Raw genomic sequence first — 15,891 nt, forward strand, 5'->3', positions numbered from 1 at the left:
CGGATTTTCCCTGACCAATGGCGTTCCTCGAAACCAATCGTGGAGCCAATGAGAAATCGGAGGTCACCTGACAGTTTTGTGTATCTGTCAGATCGAAAACTGAGAAGGGAAACGAAGAGAAGGCAAACACACACACACTTACACTTACACACACTTACACACACTTATTTACACACATTTAAACAAAACTCTGGTGCGGATTCAGGGCATGATTAATCCTATTCCAGGAGCAGTTTGATTTATTTGGGCAGAAAAGGTAATGGCGTGTCTGCTTTAATAATACTCGCTTTGCTTTGGGAATGAACAAGGTGAAAGGTGTGTGTGTGTGAGTGTGTGTGTGTGTGTGTGTGTGAGTGTGTGTGTGCGTGTGTGTGTGTTGGAAAAAACTGATACAATGTTGCTTGTCAAAAAGACACCAAAGAAAGAAATCTGTTTATTCTAATAATAATAATAATAATAATAATAATAATAATAATGTACTATTATTAATTTTTTTTTATTCAGTGATGCTGTCTTGTTTATAAGTGTTAAATATAGTAGTGTTTCACCTTTTTACAGAGTAAAATGTGTTCGTATTCCAATAAAACCCATGCACAAACTTTATTTTTTTACTTCTCGGATAATCCAGACTCTTTGGGTTTAATCCCGTAACTGGATAAAAACTAAATCTTATTACAGGAGGCTGCAAAGTCAGTGATTTTAAACACACACACACATACATGCATATAGTATATAGAGTATTACTTCTTATTGCATTGTTTGTGTAGGTAATAATAATAGCTATTGTGTATATGTGTGTGTGTGTGTGTGTGTGTGTGTGTGTGTGTGTGTGTGTGTGTGTACTAATGCACAGAAATGGTTAAATTATTAGACAGTACTTAATACCTTTTAAATATTTCTTTTTATGGTTTGGAGAATTTGATCAAACGTTGGACAGAAAGAAAGTTTTCTTTGCAGGAAATATGGCTGATATTCAGGAAAGTCATATGTTCACATGTGCTAAATCATATCTGTTGTGTTAAAAGTAAAAGTATTATTACAGTAGTAACACACACCACATCTGGTTTTGAAAGTGAAGCTTTCTTTTACAAACACCTTTTTGCACAACACAAGCAAAAAGTGGAAAAAAAACAATACAATCCCGTTTTCAGGACGATCGTCTACACCAGGGGTTTCGAATTTTTTCCAGAAATGGCTGGTGTGGGTGCATGTTTTCAGTCCACACCAAATTCTACCTGTTTAAATCTAAAGATTATTTCACTTTATTTATATGACTACCAGGTGTGGCACTTGATTGGTTGGAATGAAAGCCTGCACCCCCCCACTGGCCCTTTGTGAAAGAGATTGGACACCACTGTTGGGGTCAGAATTCCACAAGTTGTGATTATGAGGTGAAATTGGGACTAGCTGTGAGAGTTTAAAGCACTGGATTTGTGATTGGAAGGAGGTGAGGTTAAATCCCAGCATCATTAAGCCAGTAGTGCTGGGCCCCTTGGTAAGACCCTAAATCCTGAGCTGCTGAGATGTTTAATGAGAAAAATAATCTGGATCAGGGTGTCACTTCTTGTTTAGTTCTTCGTGTCCTTCTGTGTGTTTGATGATCATTGTGTGTGACAAACCGTGTTAGGAACCACACCAGAGAAAGCGGTGTGACATATTTACTGAAGGAGTGGGTTTCATAACCGAAGAGTTTTTCAGTGGCATCACATTTCCTGTAGCGAGAAATCGAGGGTGCTGGGGTGTGATTTCGTTCAGATTCAATCCAGGATAATTGATAGGGTGGATGCAGGAGTGAGTTCATGTGGATTGTTCGATCATCACGCGCTAGTTGCCGATTGGGTCTGTCATTTTCGGGTGAAAATTTCAAGCTCGTTGAAGGTCTTCCTGATCTCTCTGCATGTTCCAGTGATGTTCCTCTTTTTAAGCGCACGTACCACTCAAACGACTCAAACGGAGGTCATGCCAATACGTCTTTGTGGCAGGTTTGCCCAGTTTCACGTGGATTTTCACGTTTGCTCTTTAGAACAGCACCAGTGGTCTCGAAACAATTTGAATGAATGTGAATGCTGACTGCACTCCAGACCTTCTCACCTCACCTACATCAGTACCTGACCAGTACTGACACCTGAATGAAACCTCATAAATCTCTACAAACACACTTTAAAATCTAGAAGAACATCTTTCCAGAAAATTGGAGCTTATTATGGGAATTAATGGGGGAAAAACACATACCAGTCTTATGGGCAGGGGATCACAAACCTTCGTCTGACTCTCATGAGTGACACTTGTACATTGCATTAATAGGAATTTAAAGTTCCACAAAAGGGATTAAGAGTAAATGTAGGAGAATTAAGAGTCTGTGAGGAGTGTTTGCATTGGCTTGTCTATAGAGTGTCTTACAGTTGAGTATATCAATATTTATATAGTTGATTACCTGACAGGCAGCGTTCCAATTTCAATATTCGTCTTCAGTTCTTCGCTATCGTTCTACTTTTCTCTCCGAAGGTCATTTATTTCATCATTTTTATGTCTGGGTTCTACTTTATAAATGCTGAAGTTTGGCACCAGGGAACGGGAAGGAAGGTTGAGCAAACCTTTTTAAGACGCGAGTGTTGAAACTGCAAGTGAACCAAGCTACAGATTTGAGTCTTTTAATTTAGACATTATAAAAGCGTATATTGGCTGCGTTTTAGTATGAAAGGTGAAGCAATTTGGGTAAATCAACATTGGTATTGTATTTTGCAGATGGCATGCTGGTAATAATGGTCTCTGGTGCCAAAAACATCGTTTTGACAATTTTTGTTGAAAAAATACACAGATAGTTTGTTCATTTATATAGATATAAGCATCTAGAATATATAATGACTTTAATTTTGTATAATAATTAAATGATATATACATAAATTAAATATACAAACATTAAATACAAGTGTTTGCACGTTAAATCCGCAGTAAATCGCATTTTAAAACAGATAAATTACTGTTGTGGGAGATGAATGCTATAAAAAGAGAACGGAACGGAGAAACGTCAAGCTAACAGGCTTGATTTGAAACAAATGTAAAAAATATGCGTTAGTATACAAATGCATAAGCGTTCGCGGAAAACCACAACAGCGACTAAAAATGTACGGTAATCGTATACTGCTGCTTTTATTTGCTGCTTTTATGTGCTGATGTTTCACCTTCATTTGGGACACAAGTGTGTTTTCTTTTCGCATACTTGTGCATCACTGTGGTACTTCCATCCAACACAAGCTCCACTTTACCTAACTTCCAGGTTACAGTTTTCTTTCTTGCGTTTATTATAAAATGCTCCTATGCCTTGTATGACTTGGGACACACAGTCGTTCCTGCTGTCGGTTGACCCTGTACTGTCCACCATTTTCAAGGGCGGCTGTGTAATCTTACTGTCACGCGAACCCGTAAATTGAGCAGCCCAACTAATCCATAACGGCATTCATTGACAACGGATTCCGTTATCGATTAGTTGTTGCAGCTCTATTTATTATGATAATCAGAAGAGGAAGAAGCATGGGTGATCTTAGCGAGCTGCGGGGTCCAAGCACCCTTATTTAATATGCATCTCTGGTTTCCGTTTCTTGTCTAGTTAACATTCGAAATTCTCTTCCAGATTAGAACAATAAAACTGTAAGAAGGAGCAAAAAACTGCTTCATCAACACTGATTTAGCAGAGAAGCGATAAATAATAATGATAATAAATAAAAGTGGTTTCACATTTAGCCATTTTCCCTTTACTTACATTTCATTGTTTCCTTTCTTTTCTGCCCGCTCAGATGCAGTTCATGCTGCTCTTCAGCAGACAAGGCAAGCTGCGCCTTCAGAAATGGTACGTTCCACTGTCCGACAAGGAGAAAAAGAAGATCACACGTGAGCTGGTACAGACCGTCCTGGCACGAAAGCCCAAGATGTGTAGCTTCCTGGAGTGGAGAGACCTCAAGATTGTTTACAAAAGGTCAGTGAGTGGTCAGTGATCTGCACAGACCTGGCAACCTTTAGCAGGAGATCTAGAACTCATACTGGGTCACTTATTTCAATTTAACTTCGCTTGTATCCAAGGGAGCAACCAAAACTGCTAACAATGGTACACTGTGGAGTCATTGTTCTGGCAAATGTTGTCACGCATAAGTGCAATGCAGAGACTTGCAGAGACGTCTTGTGTAATTCATACTTGTGAAAATTAGTGTTGCAAATGATTACTTCAACTTTACATCTCACTTCAAATTTAAGCATTCAGTCCACTCGGCTCTGTTGATGTGTTCACTTGACTCCATCCACTAATATCTCTGTAGATGTCCAATTGACTCTGAACACTCTGGAACCTGCCCACTTTCTTCTACACATTTAGCTAGGGTTAGGGTCACATGACTCCACCCACTCACTTCTCTGGAGCTGTTAACCTAACGCACAACCCTTCAACTTTCTAAAATTGTCCATCTGACCACACCTACTGCAGCTTTCTAGAACTGTCTATCTGACCACACCCACTTCAACTTTCCAGAACTGTCCATCTGACAAGACCCACTTCAGCTATTTAAAACTGTTCATTTGACCACACCCACTGACCTTTTCTAAAACTGTTCATCTGACCACACCCCTTTCAGCTTTATTGTACTGTCCACCTGACCACATTTTTTCGCATTTTCGCCTTTTTGGATTACTTCACCTGCTGTTATCTAGAACTGTGCACCAGATTACTTCATCTATTTCGACCTGTGCAACTGACCACACCCACTTTAGCTTTCTAGCGCTGTCCAACTGACCACACCCCTTTAGCTTCTTAATCGATGAATATCTACTGTCCACTTATACCATTACAATAATAAGATAACTATTACTTACAGGCAACTGCAGAAGTTTACACGCCCTCTTTTTGCATTGATGAGATTGACATGACAGAGTAATGACTCGTAAGGAAGTACCTTGTCCACTCTGACATGATGTTTGCTATGGTATGTTTTTTATGCTCTTTTCTGATTCCTCTTGACTGTTCATTTAGAGCGTCTTCAAGCTTTTCATGCTGTAAATAAGACTTAAATGCATGTTGACTGTTGTAAGTAATTAGACACTGTATTGAGGCGAATGCAGATGAATTAACTAAAGCACGCCTGAGGAGAGGCAAACATTTGTGCTTGCTAATAAAGACACGTATCTGCATATTAGCCCAAGGAGCACTTGCTGTAATATTTAGGTTAGCTGTTGTAAAAGGCTCCAGATTTGTAACACAGATTTTGTGACTGTAAAAAAAGACTTCAGTTTATTTATATACACTATCAAAGCAAAGTGGTGCAAATTTGTGCCTCTTCGCTAATATATCCATTTTGCATGAACACTTTGTTTATGATTTGCCTTTTGCATCGGAGTATGCCTCGAGCAATCATGCTGTCATTCTGAGGATGACATTAAGCTCATACCTGGGAAAAGTCCACATTTGCCCCTTTGAGGAAATCCGACCCCATCTGCCGCTCAGAGAGTTACCGATTGAGCTCGTCTGGTCGAGCTTGTCCTTGTTGTGCAGTGTGAACGATGGCTTTTGAGTTTTCCCGGTTTAATTCATGCTGAATGCTTGTGCGATCGTCATACGGCAGCATTTGAATAATTCCTAATCCATCTCCTGCTTTATGAACACACAGATAGGAATCCCAGGTTAAGAAAAGGATGGAGTCACTTATCTGATCGCAATGTGTCAGGAGAGCAAATTAAAATATTAAATGTGGCTCGGTTGCCATGGTAGCTGATGGGGTTGGTTGAGCAAAGAACCACAATGACCTCAAGAAAAGACGGATCCACTGCCAGACAGGACGAGAAAGAGAATGACAGAACACACACAAACCAGAACATTTTTTAATTCTTCTGAACAGGATGTGGTCAACCATTATGTGGTACACATTACGAACTAGGAAAGATCCTGGTCATGAATTTAAGTGAAGGTGCAAGTCTGAGTCATTATAATGAAATTGGGATCTTAGAATTTGTATATACAATATGTAATATAAGGTTAATAAACTGTTTGTTCCATCAGAAATATTTTATTGGTTTAAAACTTGGTCGATTCCTTGGGGAGATGGAAGCTCAGTGGTTAAGGCTCTGGGCCACTCTTGGGCCCCTGGGCAAGGCCCTTAACAATCAGTGCTCCAGGGTATAATCGCTGACCCTATACTTTGACCCCAGCTTCCTGCCATAGCTGGGATCTTCAAATAAATAATTTCACAGTGCTGTAAAATACATGCGTGACAAAAATAAACCACATTTCTTTCTTTTCTCTGCTTTCTTTCTTTGGCTGTAGAACATCTCAGATAATCTTATTCCTTCCAGCTTTCCACATCTGGATCCTGATTTTTTTGCTCGTTATTCTTGGTAAAATTGCTCAAGTTGACCCATAGATCTTCATTGGCCATTTTGATACAATCAAATTCTTGGTTTTGCAGCACTGGTGTGTATATTTTTTTGTTGGAAAGATAACCTCCAACCATGTCTCAAGGCTATATAGACTGGACCAGGTTTCTTCAGGGACCTCAACCTCTAACCTTACCAGATTTCTTGTGTAAAAAGACCACCATGTTTCACTATGGTAACCAGTGTGGGTTACCATTGACAGCTGACCCACACAAGGCCACTCTGGCTTTTAAAGTGCTTCTGCATCACCACAACACTCGTCTAATAGATGCAAAGTAGGTTCTGATGGAGGAGACGCATAAGCCTTGTGCATTTCTTGCTTCACAAGGTAACTGACATTGTACTGATGTTGAATATATATTGGATTTTGCAGAAGCATTATTACACAGGGAATTGTTTCTCTGTATTTGTAATGCTTTATGTATCCATGCAGGTGTTCCTCATCTCCGATACGCTTCTCTGGTGCATGCAATTTACATGAGAATTACACGCAGTGTTGCGCGTCGAATTTTTTACATGCTCCTGTAAATACATCATCGTTAGATTCACGTCAGTGGGTTGATTAATGGCTCCGTCGCGAATCCCGGCCCTGAGGTCGTGCGAAGGTGTAGGCCGTCCCTGGATGTGCATTTTTAATTCCGTCGAAGACTGATGATCTCGTTAGTATGCAAGAACACAATGTTGATCGGGGCATTCGGGAAGCACGTTCAATTCCATCCTTTGTTCATTTCTCCTGAGTGTGTGCTGTAATGGGTATCTGGACGAGCAGAGAGGGAAGATCAGATAAATATTTCAAGGATTTTGCTCGTTTTTTTTCTTTTCTTTTTTTTACACGGAGGATTTAATCGAGACTGCAAGCACCAGAGATTCATTTGATGGTCAATTTAAAAATAAATAAATAAGAGAGAGATAAGAGAGTGTCTCAAACATACATCTGTACTGGTACCAACAATGAAATACAGTGTGGCACAGGAAAACGCAAAATTTTGGAACTAGGAGTTGGTGCCCCTGTGGTGTCAATTGTTTGGGACCAGTACGAGCTTGTTTAGAATCCCCTTGCAATTAATATGATGGAGCAGTGGGGCTGTGCACAAAGAGTGTTCACTGTTTATAAGAATGATGATATAAGAATGACTTTTATAAGAATGATGATATAGCGAGTGCTGCGCAATTGGAATTTTGGCGTCTGCTTACAACATGGGTGCGTCATTTCGAAGAAACGTCTCAACTCAACAATGATGCGTGTTGTGGAATGGAGCGGTGCCTCACGATGGCAGTTCTAAAACTTTATTTCGGCTTCTCCCATTAGGGGTCGCCACAGCGGATCATCCGCATGTTTGATTTGGCACATGTTTTTATGCTGGATGCCCTTCCTAACACAACCCTCGCCATTTATCCGGGCTTGGGCCCGGCACTAAGGCTTGTGCAACCCTAATGGCTGGGGTTGGTTCACTGATCGGGGATCAAACCCGGGCCGCAGCGGTGAGAGCGCCGCATCCTAACCACTAGACCAGCAGGGAATCTAAACTTCCTTTTGGCTTCTCCCATTAGGGGTCGCCACAGCGGATCATCCGCATGTTTTATTTGGCACATGTTTTTACGCTGGATGCCCTTCCTAACACAACCCTCCCCATTTATCCGGGCTTGGGACCGGCACTAAAAGTGGCTGGGGGTGGTTCCCTGACCGGGGATCGAACCCGGGCCGCAGCGGTGAGAGCACCGCATCCTAACCACTAGGTTCAAACAGCCTTAATATTCTATGGTGTGCGGGCCATTTGAACATTGAGAGGCTGAAGGCTAAACCTGTTTCTTTGAAAATCAGCAGACAGGACACAATCGTGATGTCCTAACTGGTAATGATGCTGAAACTCCCTTTGTGCAGCACTCACATTAGCACCATTCTTGCCAAGGTTTTTCACAGTGAACGCTTGTTGTGCACCACTGTACTGTTCCTTTATAACTAATGGCAAGGGTTTCCAAACAAGCTCGCACTGGTTCCAAACAGGTGCCAATGCCCCAAGGTCGCCAACTCCTAGTTTCAAAATTTCAAAGTTTCCCTGCGCCAGCCTGTACAATCAGTCAAGGAATGGGTGTCCATAGTCTACACAATGCTAGCAAGTAAGGGTACATGTACCTACCAGTTTAGCATTGTTAAGCGTATTTACATCTTCACACACCTCCTCTCCTCAACCTCGTTCAGGGGGTTCACTATTTCGAACAAACTTGCTTGTTTGGTTTCTACACCCTTTGTTATGTTCCAAAGAAAGATACAGAGCATAAACCAGCATCTTGAGCCAAACAGCTGTTCTCCTCAAGGCATTGTTTGGTGTCACTTCATGTGAACATCAGTTTTAGGTTGGAATTGCATGCAATCGGGATGTTTTAAATAAGGAATTTTGTCGCATGTTATGCAACTGCTCTTTTACACCTATTAGTCCGTTTACAGCATCAGAATCAGTAATAAATGGATGCTTATGGTTTGTTTGCCCTGCACCTCAGGGGATGCAGGCTGAAATTCCGCCTCCGCTCTGTGGGTGTCGAGTTTGCTTATTTTCCTTGCTTTTGGGTATTTCTTTAGGTGCTCGCCCACTACAGAGAGATAGGTTGTAGGATGATTGACATTTCTGAATTGTCCATAGTGTGTGCAACTGTGTCCTGCGATGGCTTGGGACCCTGTTAAACTGGTCGCCTCTGGGTACCATGAATTTCCTGAAAAAGGGTTCCAGGCTTCCCCTGACCCTGTGTAGGGTAACCGGTATAGAACATGGATGGATGGATGAATGTATGGATGGATGGATCGATGGGGCTGGGTGGATGTGTGGGTGGGTATCATTTTACACTTTGAATTTACAAAATTACATAAACCAAAAGGCAAAAATAACACAAATGTTTTACTTTTATGCATAAACAACTTTTGTTTCGAGAGTTGCGTAGGGTTAGAAATATTCTGGAATGGTTTTTAGCAAGGTCAGAATTCTAATTCTGGGCACATTTCTCGCTGAATATTTTGGGAGTTCATAGAAAGTGTTGCTTTGGACGTGCTTCTTTACCCAAATCTTGAGCTATTTCAAAGCTCCATTTAGGGTTATCCTCTTAAAACTAGATTCTGTATAATGTTTTTTTCTGACAGATGATAAGAGGAAAAAACCTCCAGGCTGAAGCCTGAACAGACTGATTTACTCAGCACATTGAGGGACTCTGAGGATGCATTGAATCCTGGGCACAATAAAGCAGACATTGCAAGAGAGAGATGTAACTTTGCCTTCAGCGGTTACCTTGTGTGGGTGTGTGTGTGTCTGTGAGTGTGTGAGGACTACACAGACGATACCTTGACAGATGTAAAAAGGTAACAAAACCGTATCGGCTGCAGAAAGGCACGAGTAGAAATTGTGAGAGGTGTGAAGGAATATGAATGAATGTTGTTAAAAAAAGGAAGGCCTGCTTCTAACATAGAAAGGAAGACTGACAAGATTAGGGAGAGAGAAAGATGAAGAAAGACTATACAGCCAGATGAAAGAAGAGAGGGAGAAAAAAGCCAGGAAAACCCTTCCAGATCAAACTGTGTCTTCAGAGATTGCTGGCTCTTCATTGTTCTCTGGTTAAAAGTGATTTTCTGGCCTGTGAAAATCCTCCATCACACTCTGTAATGAGTCTTTTTCTGCTCTGTTGCTCCTTAACCACACTTGCTCTTGTTGCGAACCTCCATGATAAGGCTTTTTTCGACGATCCCATGATCTTTGACCTGGTCTGTCCTCTGTTGAGCTCATGATTGTCAAGTGGTGTCTAAGTAGCTAAGTAACTTTCTGCCCAGTCAACCGAAAAGTAGGAGTCTAAAAGTTGCCATCATTGGGGTCCTTTGAGTCCCAAGACCCCCTGATGTCCCCAGATGTTTTCCGTAATTCAAAGGTGTGTACATGTAGTCAAAGAGTTACGATGGTTCAACATACAATTTTTCAATCTTACAATGACGATAACGATAAGACAAATTGAACATGGGGTACAATCAGTTGGGGTGCTGCCAGGATGCTCGTATCTCCGTCCACGTGAGATGCTTTACTCTCGCCAGCGCTCGACAGAGTTTAGTTGTCTCTGTGTTAGAGTGCGTATTTTCTTCACTGAACAACTTCTACACCTAGAAATTGTATTGATTAACGTATTAACCGCACTCACTGGCGTCACCTAGAAAGGGACGTTTTTTTTTCAGTCTGGTTCCTCTCAAGGTTTCTTCCTCATGACATCTCATGTAGTTTTTCCTTGACTCTGTCTTCCTCTGATTCTTCCTTGATTTGTGTTTAAAAAGTTGCAACCAGACATTTTTACCCTCAGCCTTCTCAGTTCTTTGATTGGATTTTACATTTTGCCAAATGTATAGTATTAAAGACCTCATAATGTAGGTTAAATACAGTGGGGTTTTTTTACACAATATATAATTCTGTTAATTATAATGTTACACAATGTAGATGTAATACAAAACAAGCAACAGCATAGTTGATACAATGATAGGATGCTGAAACACTGAAAGAAATGCTGAAAGCGCTGGAGGATGTAGGGTTCTGATCCAGTTTCAACACGGTGAATCAGACACTGTCATGGCACTGTGTGTGAGGTAAATGAGAATGAGAGGCTCTAGGAGGTTTGGATGCAATGCTTCACACGCCGTATCCTCTCCAGACCCGACGATTCTACTTTATTCCGTATTTGATTAGCAAAACGACAAGTCCGGCATCACAATCAATGCCCAGCAGATGTGCGCAGAGCTGCTGCTTCACCATCTGGCTGTGTGTAGCACCTCTACATTACCCTCCATGGAAATACAGAGTAGTGGTTCCAACGAATCACTGGATTTTCAATTGGATCGAAAATTGAAAGCGGGCGACAGCTGAGCAGTAGAGGATCGAAGTGTAGTTTCTGTGGTCTGGTTTATTTTTCCGAGTCGTGCAAAAAATCTTATTATCTAGTGTTATCTTTTGTTCAGCACCTTTAGACCATATCAGACTTTCTCACACCATCTTGAGTTCTTCAGATCTCTATCAAATGCTAACGTTGTGGATTGCACTCTAAACCCTGTAGAGAAGGAATGCTGGAAACTCAGCATTGTAATTGTCCAGATACTAGAAAACAACTTAACTGTCACATGGAGACATTGAAGCAGCTGCACAAATGACAAGCAAATAAACAAAATACTTAGGAGTTTATTGTTATAGGCACATAATCATTTACAGATTGGTGAAACGCTGGCTAAAGTAAAGCAAACCCTTGGAATCGATTGTTCTTTTCTGAAAAGTACAAAGTGTTTTATTCAATTAAATTCGTTTTTATGTGTGTAGCACTTTTAACAATGGACAAACTCCCTGAGATGGCATAAGGAAGAAACCTTGAGAGGAACCGGACTCAAAAGGGAACAGATCCTAATCTGGGTGACACCGAATGTCCATTTTATTTCCATTATACCATGTAAAACACTATACTTTTTAGTTGTATAGTTACATTGTTACACAATAGGTCACAGTTATGGTACAATGCAATATATATCAAGGGTAATATCTTCACCAGCTTTTTTGTTTTCTCTCCCTCTTTTAATATGCAGCTTGGCTTGCTACTGATAAACCTCAAAATGAGATATATCAAAGAGAATTATACAAACCTGGCAAAAAATAAGCTGCAAAGTAAAGTCTAATGGTTTACATTGCAGGTTACTCTTTACTTTTTAGTACAGAAGATTTAGTTTCAGCAACTGGACAGATTAGTTGCAATAAAACTAAAGAGACAAAACATTTCAACCATTAACTACTCGGCTTGCTGTGTGTGTTGGATCCTACCGCACATCTACGTAGGATTTGGTGGGGAAAAACTTGAAATTTACATGAGTTATTTGAGTGAGACCCAGTTGAGGGCAACTTAAAATCTAAAAACTGTCCAGTTGAGGATTATGGGCCTTGTTAAAGGGCCTTGTAGTATCAGCATGGTAGTGTTGCAAATTGAAGTCAAGATGTAATAATTGACCTTCCACTTTATGTCCCAAATACATATGAAATGTTCTCGGTTACTTTCAGTACCTTTTTCAAACTGAAATTAAAACCACAAAGTCTGTTTACTTCTAAGTTTTTGTTCCGTTGTTGGTTTTTCAGGGTTTTACAGAATTTAGCATTATGGTAGCTCTAGCAGCAAAATGTTAATATTACATAGCTGGATTCCCCAAAAAATATTAATAAAAAAATGGAATTCACTTAGAAATGTGCATATTTGAATAATGGCTTTCTAAACGGTTATTTGTTACCCACGTGTCATAATTTTTGATTTAAAAAATAAAATAAAAGAATTCTAAAAAACAATTATTACTTCTTTTTAGAAATAAAAGCTTGGACTTGCATTCTTGCTGTGGTTACAGTTTTATTCTCACTTTGTCACATTCTTTGGCACGCTTTGCATCCCACCTTGTTAAACTACGTAAAGTGGGTAAACGTCCTGGCTCAGTTTGAGTGTGTGTATATCTGCATGCTCAAAAGTAGATTGTGTGTTTACCACAAACTGGGTGTCAGTGACGAAATGACAAATTCATCTATATTCAGGATTTTATTTGGAGCGGTGGGGGCGTCAGTAGGCTTGTCTCTCAGCTTTACCGAATTGATCGATCTGTCTCTGGGAAAAAGACCACCTGTAGTCTTGTTCAGAATGTGTTTGTGTGTGTTTGTCTGTGATGAATCGATCGCTTCTCAGTCTTCTCACAATTTTCTCTTATTACTGTATTAAAATAATCCATTAATGCACTTAGACACTGTTGGTATTGCCCCTTTCGGTGTGTTTTGCCAAATGATAATGTTATCACTGTAATAAATGACATTGTTGGTGTGTTTTCCTAAATGACAATGTTGATGTTTCCTCTAATGGCATTTTTGGTGTTGCCCCAAATTACACTGTTGGTGTTGCCCCAAATGGCATTCTTTGTACTGCCTCAACTGACACTGTTTGAGTGTTTCCCAAGTGACAATGTTAGCATTGCAATAAATAACAATGTTGGTGTTTCACCAAGTGACACTGTCAGTGTTGCACAAAATGACTGTTGGTATTACCCCGAAAGACACAGTTTTTTTTTTTTTTTATTGGATTTCTCGCTATTATTACAGCATTAAAATAATCAATTTATGCACTCAGACACATTTCTGAGCTTAATACAAGACAAAACGTTGTGTTAGAAATGTAATGCATTAGGATATTGATTCCTAGTGTCGCTTTCTGAGACTGAAGGTCTTCTGTGCTGCTCAAGTCATCAAACACTAACAGATCCACATCTTGTAATTGGTTCTGGTTTAGTTCGGTGTGTAAACTTGAACGCAGTTTCATAGCTGGATTATTTAGTAATGGCTGTGGACAGGACCTACAATGGAGGAGCCGGTCTCAGAGGGCAATGGGTTCCCAGATTCATTTAAGCTCGGGTACATATTTACAGGAAGCATTTGGAAAGTAGCCAGAGGCCAATAATACTTGTTTTGCTCTTCCTTTAGGGACCAAGTATGACAATGTCTTATATTTTTAATCAAATCTAATGCTCACATGCTCGTCTGCACACCAGGTTTCCATGTCGACCGCTGAAGTTTTTATGGGTTTTATGCCACCTATTCTGGGACTCATATTTTTGTCTCTTCACAGCGGCATGAGACATTAAAAACAAAGACAACCAAGTTTCAGTTATAGTTTCTTCCTTTCTCTCATTGTCCTGGTTGTAGTGTAGCAGCATCTCTGATCAGAATAGTCATGAGCAACATGCTTCTCTAAAGGTTGAAATGCTGCAAGAAGGAAACCTGAAGAGAAATCATTTGAGTATGTTGCTTATATGACATTATGCAGTACTTACAGTCCACATTGCTCCTAATGACACTCTTTGTATTGCACCAAATGGCATTATTGTTCTTGTGTACAAATTTCAATGCTACACTGTTGGTGTTGATCTGAATGACTATGTTGGTGATGCATCAAGTAACCATCTTGTTGTTGCACCAAATAGATTTATTGATATGTACCAAGTTTCCGCAAATGACAATGAGGGGAAAAATGAGACAAATAAAACACTGTTGGTGTTGCCCCAAATAACACTTTTGGTGTGTTTCCTCAAATGACTGCAATAAATGACACTGTTGGTTTTGCGGCAATTGACACTGTTAATATTTCCCAAGAAGACACTGTTATTATTGGTTAAAATGACACAATCAATGGATGCAAAGACAAATCGAAATATAAACGCTACACATATGGACTAATAGAGTAGATAGAAATAGAAAGATGCCGTCAATTATTTCAAGCCATTCCCCCTGTTCTGACACAGTCGGTTAATGAAGTGCTCAATAATTAACTAACAGGTTGACTCGAGCGTGCAGTGATGGGGAAAACATCAATATGGTCCTCCAGGGCCAGCGCTCTCCCTAAGAAATCGTTTCTGTGCTCTTTAGTGCCTCGCAGCATGTAACCGATTAATCACCGGCTGTCAACATTACCCATAGCCATAGTAAAACAGGAGAACAAAAAAAAGAGAAGAAAAAAAACGCCACTGCAGCATGGTGTTCTGAAATCCGGATTATGCACGAGTCCTTTATTAATGGAGTGGGCGGCTGACAAAGCTGAAACTCCGGCGTCCTCATCCTTGCTCAGCAATTCTCCTGTCCTATATGTCTTAAGAGAGAGAAAAATAGAAAGGGAGGTAAATCTGGGCGTGGGTTTGCCTGGAACAAAGAAATCTGAGTGAGCAAGGACATTCTCTTTTATCAGGCAAACGCACAGAGGATTTGCGGCAGCTGCTATGCGCCACTTGCGGCACAAATGTTTCCATTCTCATTTGAAAGTGGCCTGGTTTTCCTGAAACCAGAACAATCCCCGTTCGCGGGAAAATCGCGAGAGTGTCTCCAAGAACCGTGCGAAATCGATTACGCTTCAGTGCTTTTGGAAAAAAGAAATCGTCCTACACAGTCTTCCTGTGTCTGGTGTTCGGCTTGAAACAAGCTATCGTATGTTGTAAACAGTGAAGCGTAAATTCCACGAGACTCATGAGACCATTAAAGTTACATGTAAACAGATAAAAACTATTGTTATATTATATAATTAATAAATAATAAATGTAATATAACACTCTCCGTGCAGCGTGCAATCTCACATGTAAAAACAAACAGTACTTGATGTCAGTGATTTTAAAGTCTACTGTTATAATGGCAGCAGACCAGAAGCAGGAAAAACTATCGGTATGGATTTTTAGTTCCGGCAATCAACTATCAGTGCTGATTAATCGGAAACAATTGATTCTTGACCTATAGTCATAACATTTTGTCTGTACGTCTTTGCTCTACACAGATATGCCAGTTTGTATTTCTGCTGTGCCATCGAGGACCAGGACAATGAGCTGATCACCCTGGAGATCATTCACCGCTATGTGGAGCTGCTGGATAAGTACTTCGGCAGCGTAGGTGTCCGTTTCCTGTCTTATTCATTGGG

The 15,891-nt window shown here is 40.3% G+C and overlaps 1 protein-coding gene across 14 annotated transcripts in view; it reads left to right on the forward strand.

The window, feature by feature from the left end:
* Positions 1–76: 76 nt before the first annotated feature.
* The window catches only part of LOC124399061 (AP-1 complex subunit sigma-2), a 42,902-nt gene continuing 27,087 nt past the window's right edge, over positions 77–15,891 (forward strand). For 6 of the 14 annotated variants that reach the window (XM_046869743.1, XM_046869744.1, XM_046869736.1 and 3 more), the window contains exons 1-3: positions 79–256; positions 3,795–3,973; positions 15,751–15,859. In XM_046869743.1, coding sequence (XP_046725699.1) covers positions 3,795–3,973; positions 15,751–15,859 — 288 coding nt within the window. In that variant the 5' untranslated portion in view covers positions 79–256. Of the gene's footprint in view, positions 257–3,794; positions 3,974–15,750; positions 15,860–15,891 lie in introns of all 14 variants that reach the window. The other 8 variants (XM_046869737.1, XM_046869740.1, XM_046869741.1 and 5 more) reach the window with 5 other exon arrangements.

This window comes from Silurus meridionalis, chromosome 16 (assembly GCF_014805685.1).
Source record: "Silurus meridionalis isolate SWU-2019-XX chromosome 16, ASM1480568v1, whole genome shotgun sequence".
Classification (NCBI taxonomy): domain Eukaryota; kingdom Metazoa; phylum Chordata; class Actinopteri; order Siluriformes; family Siluridae; genus Silurus; species Silurus meridionalis.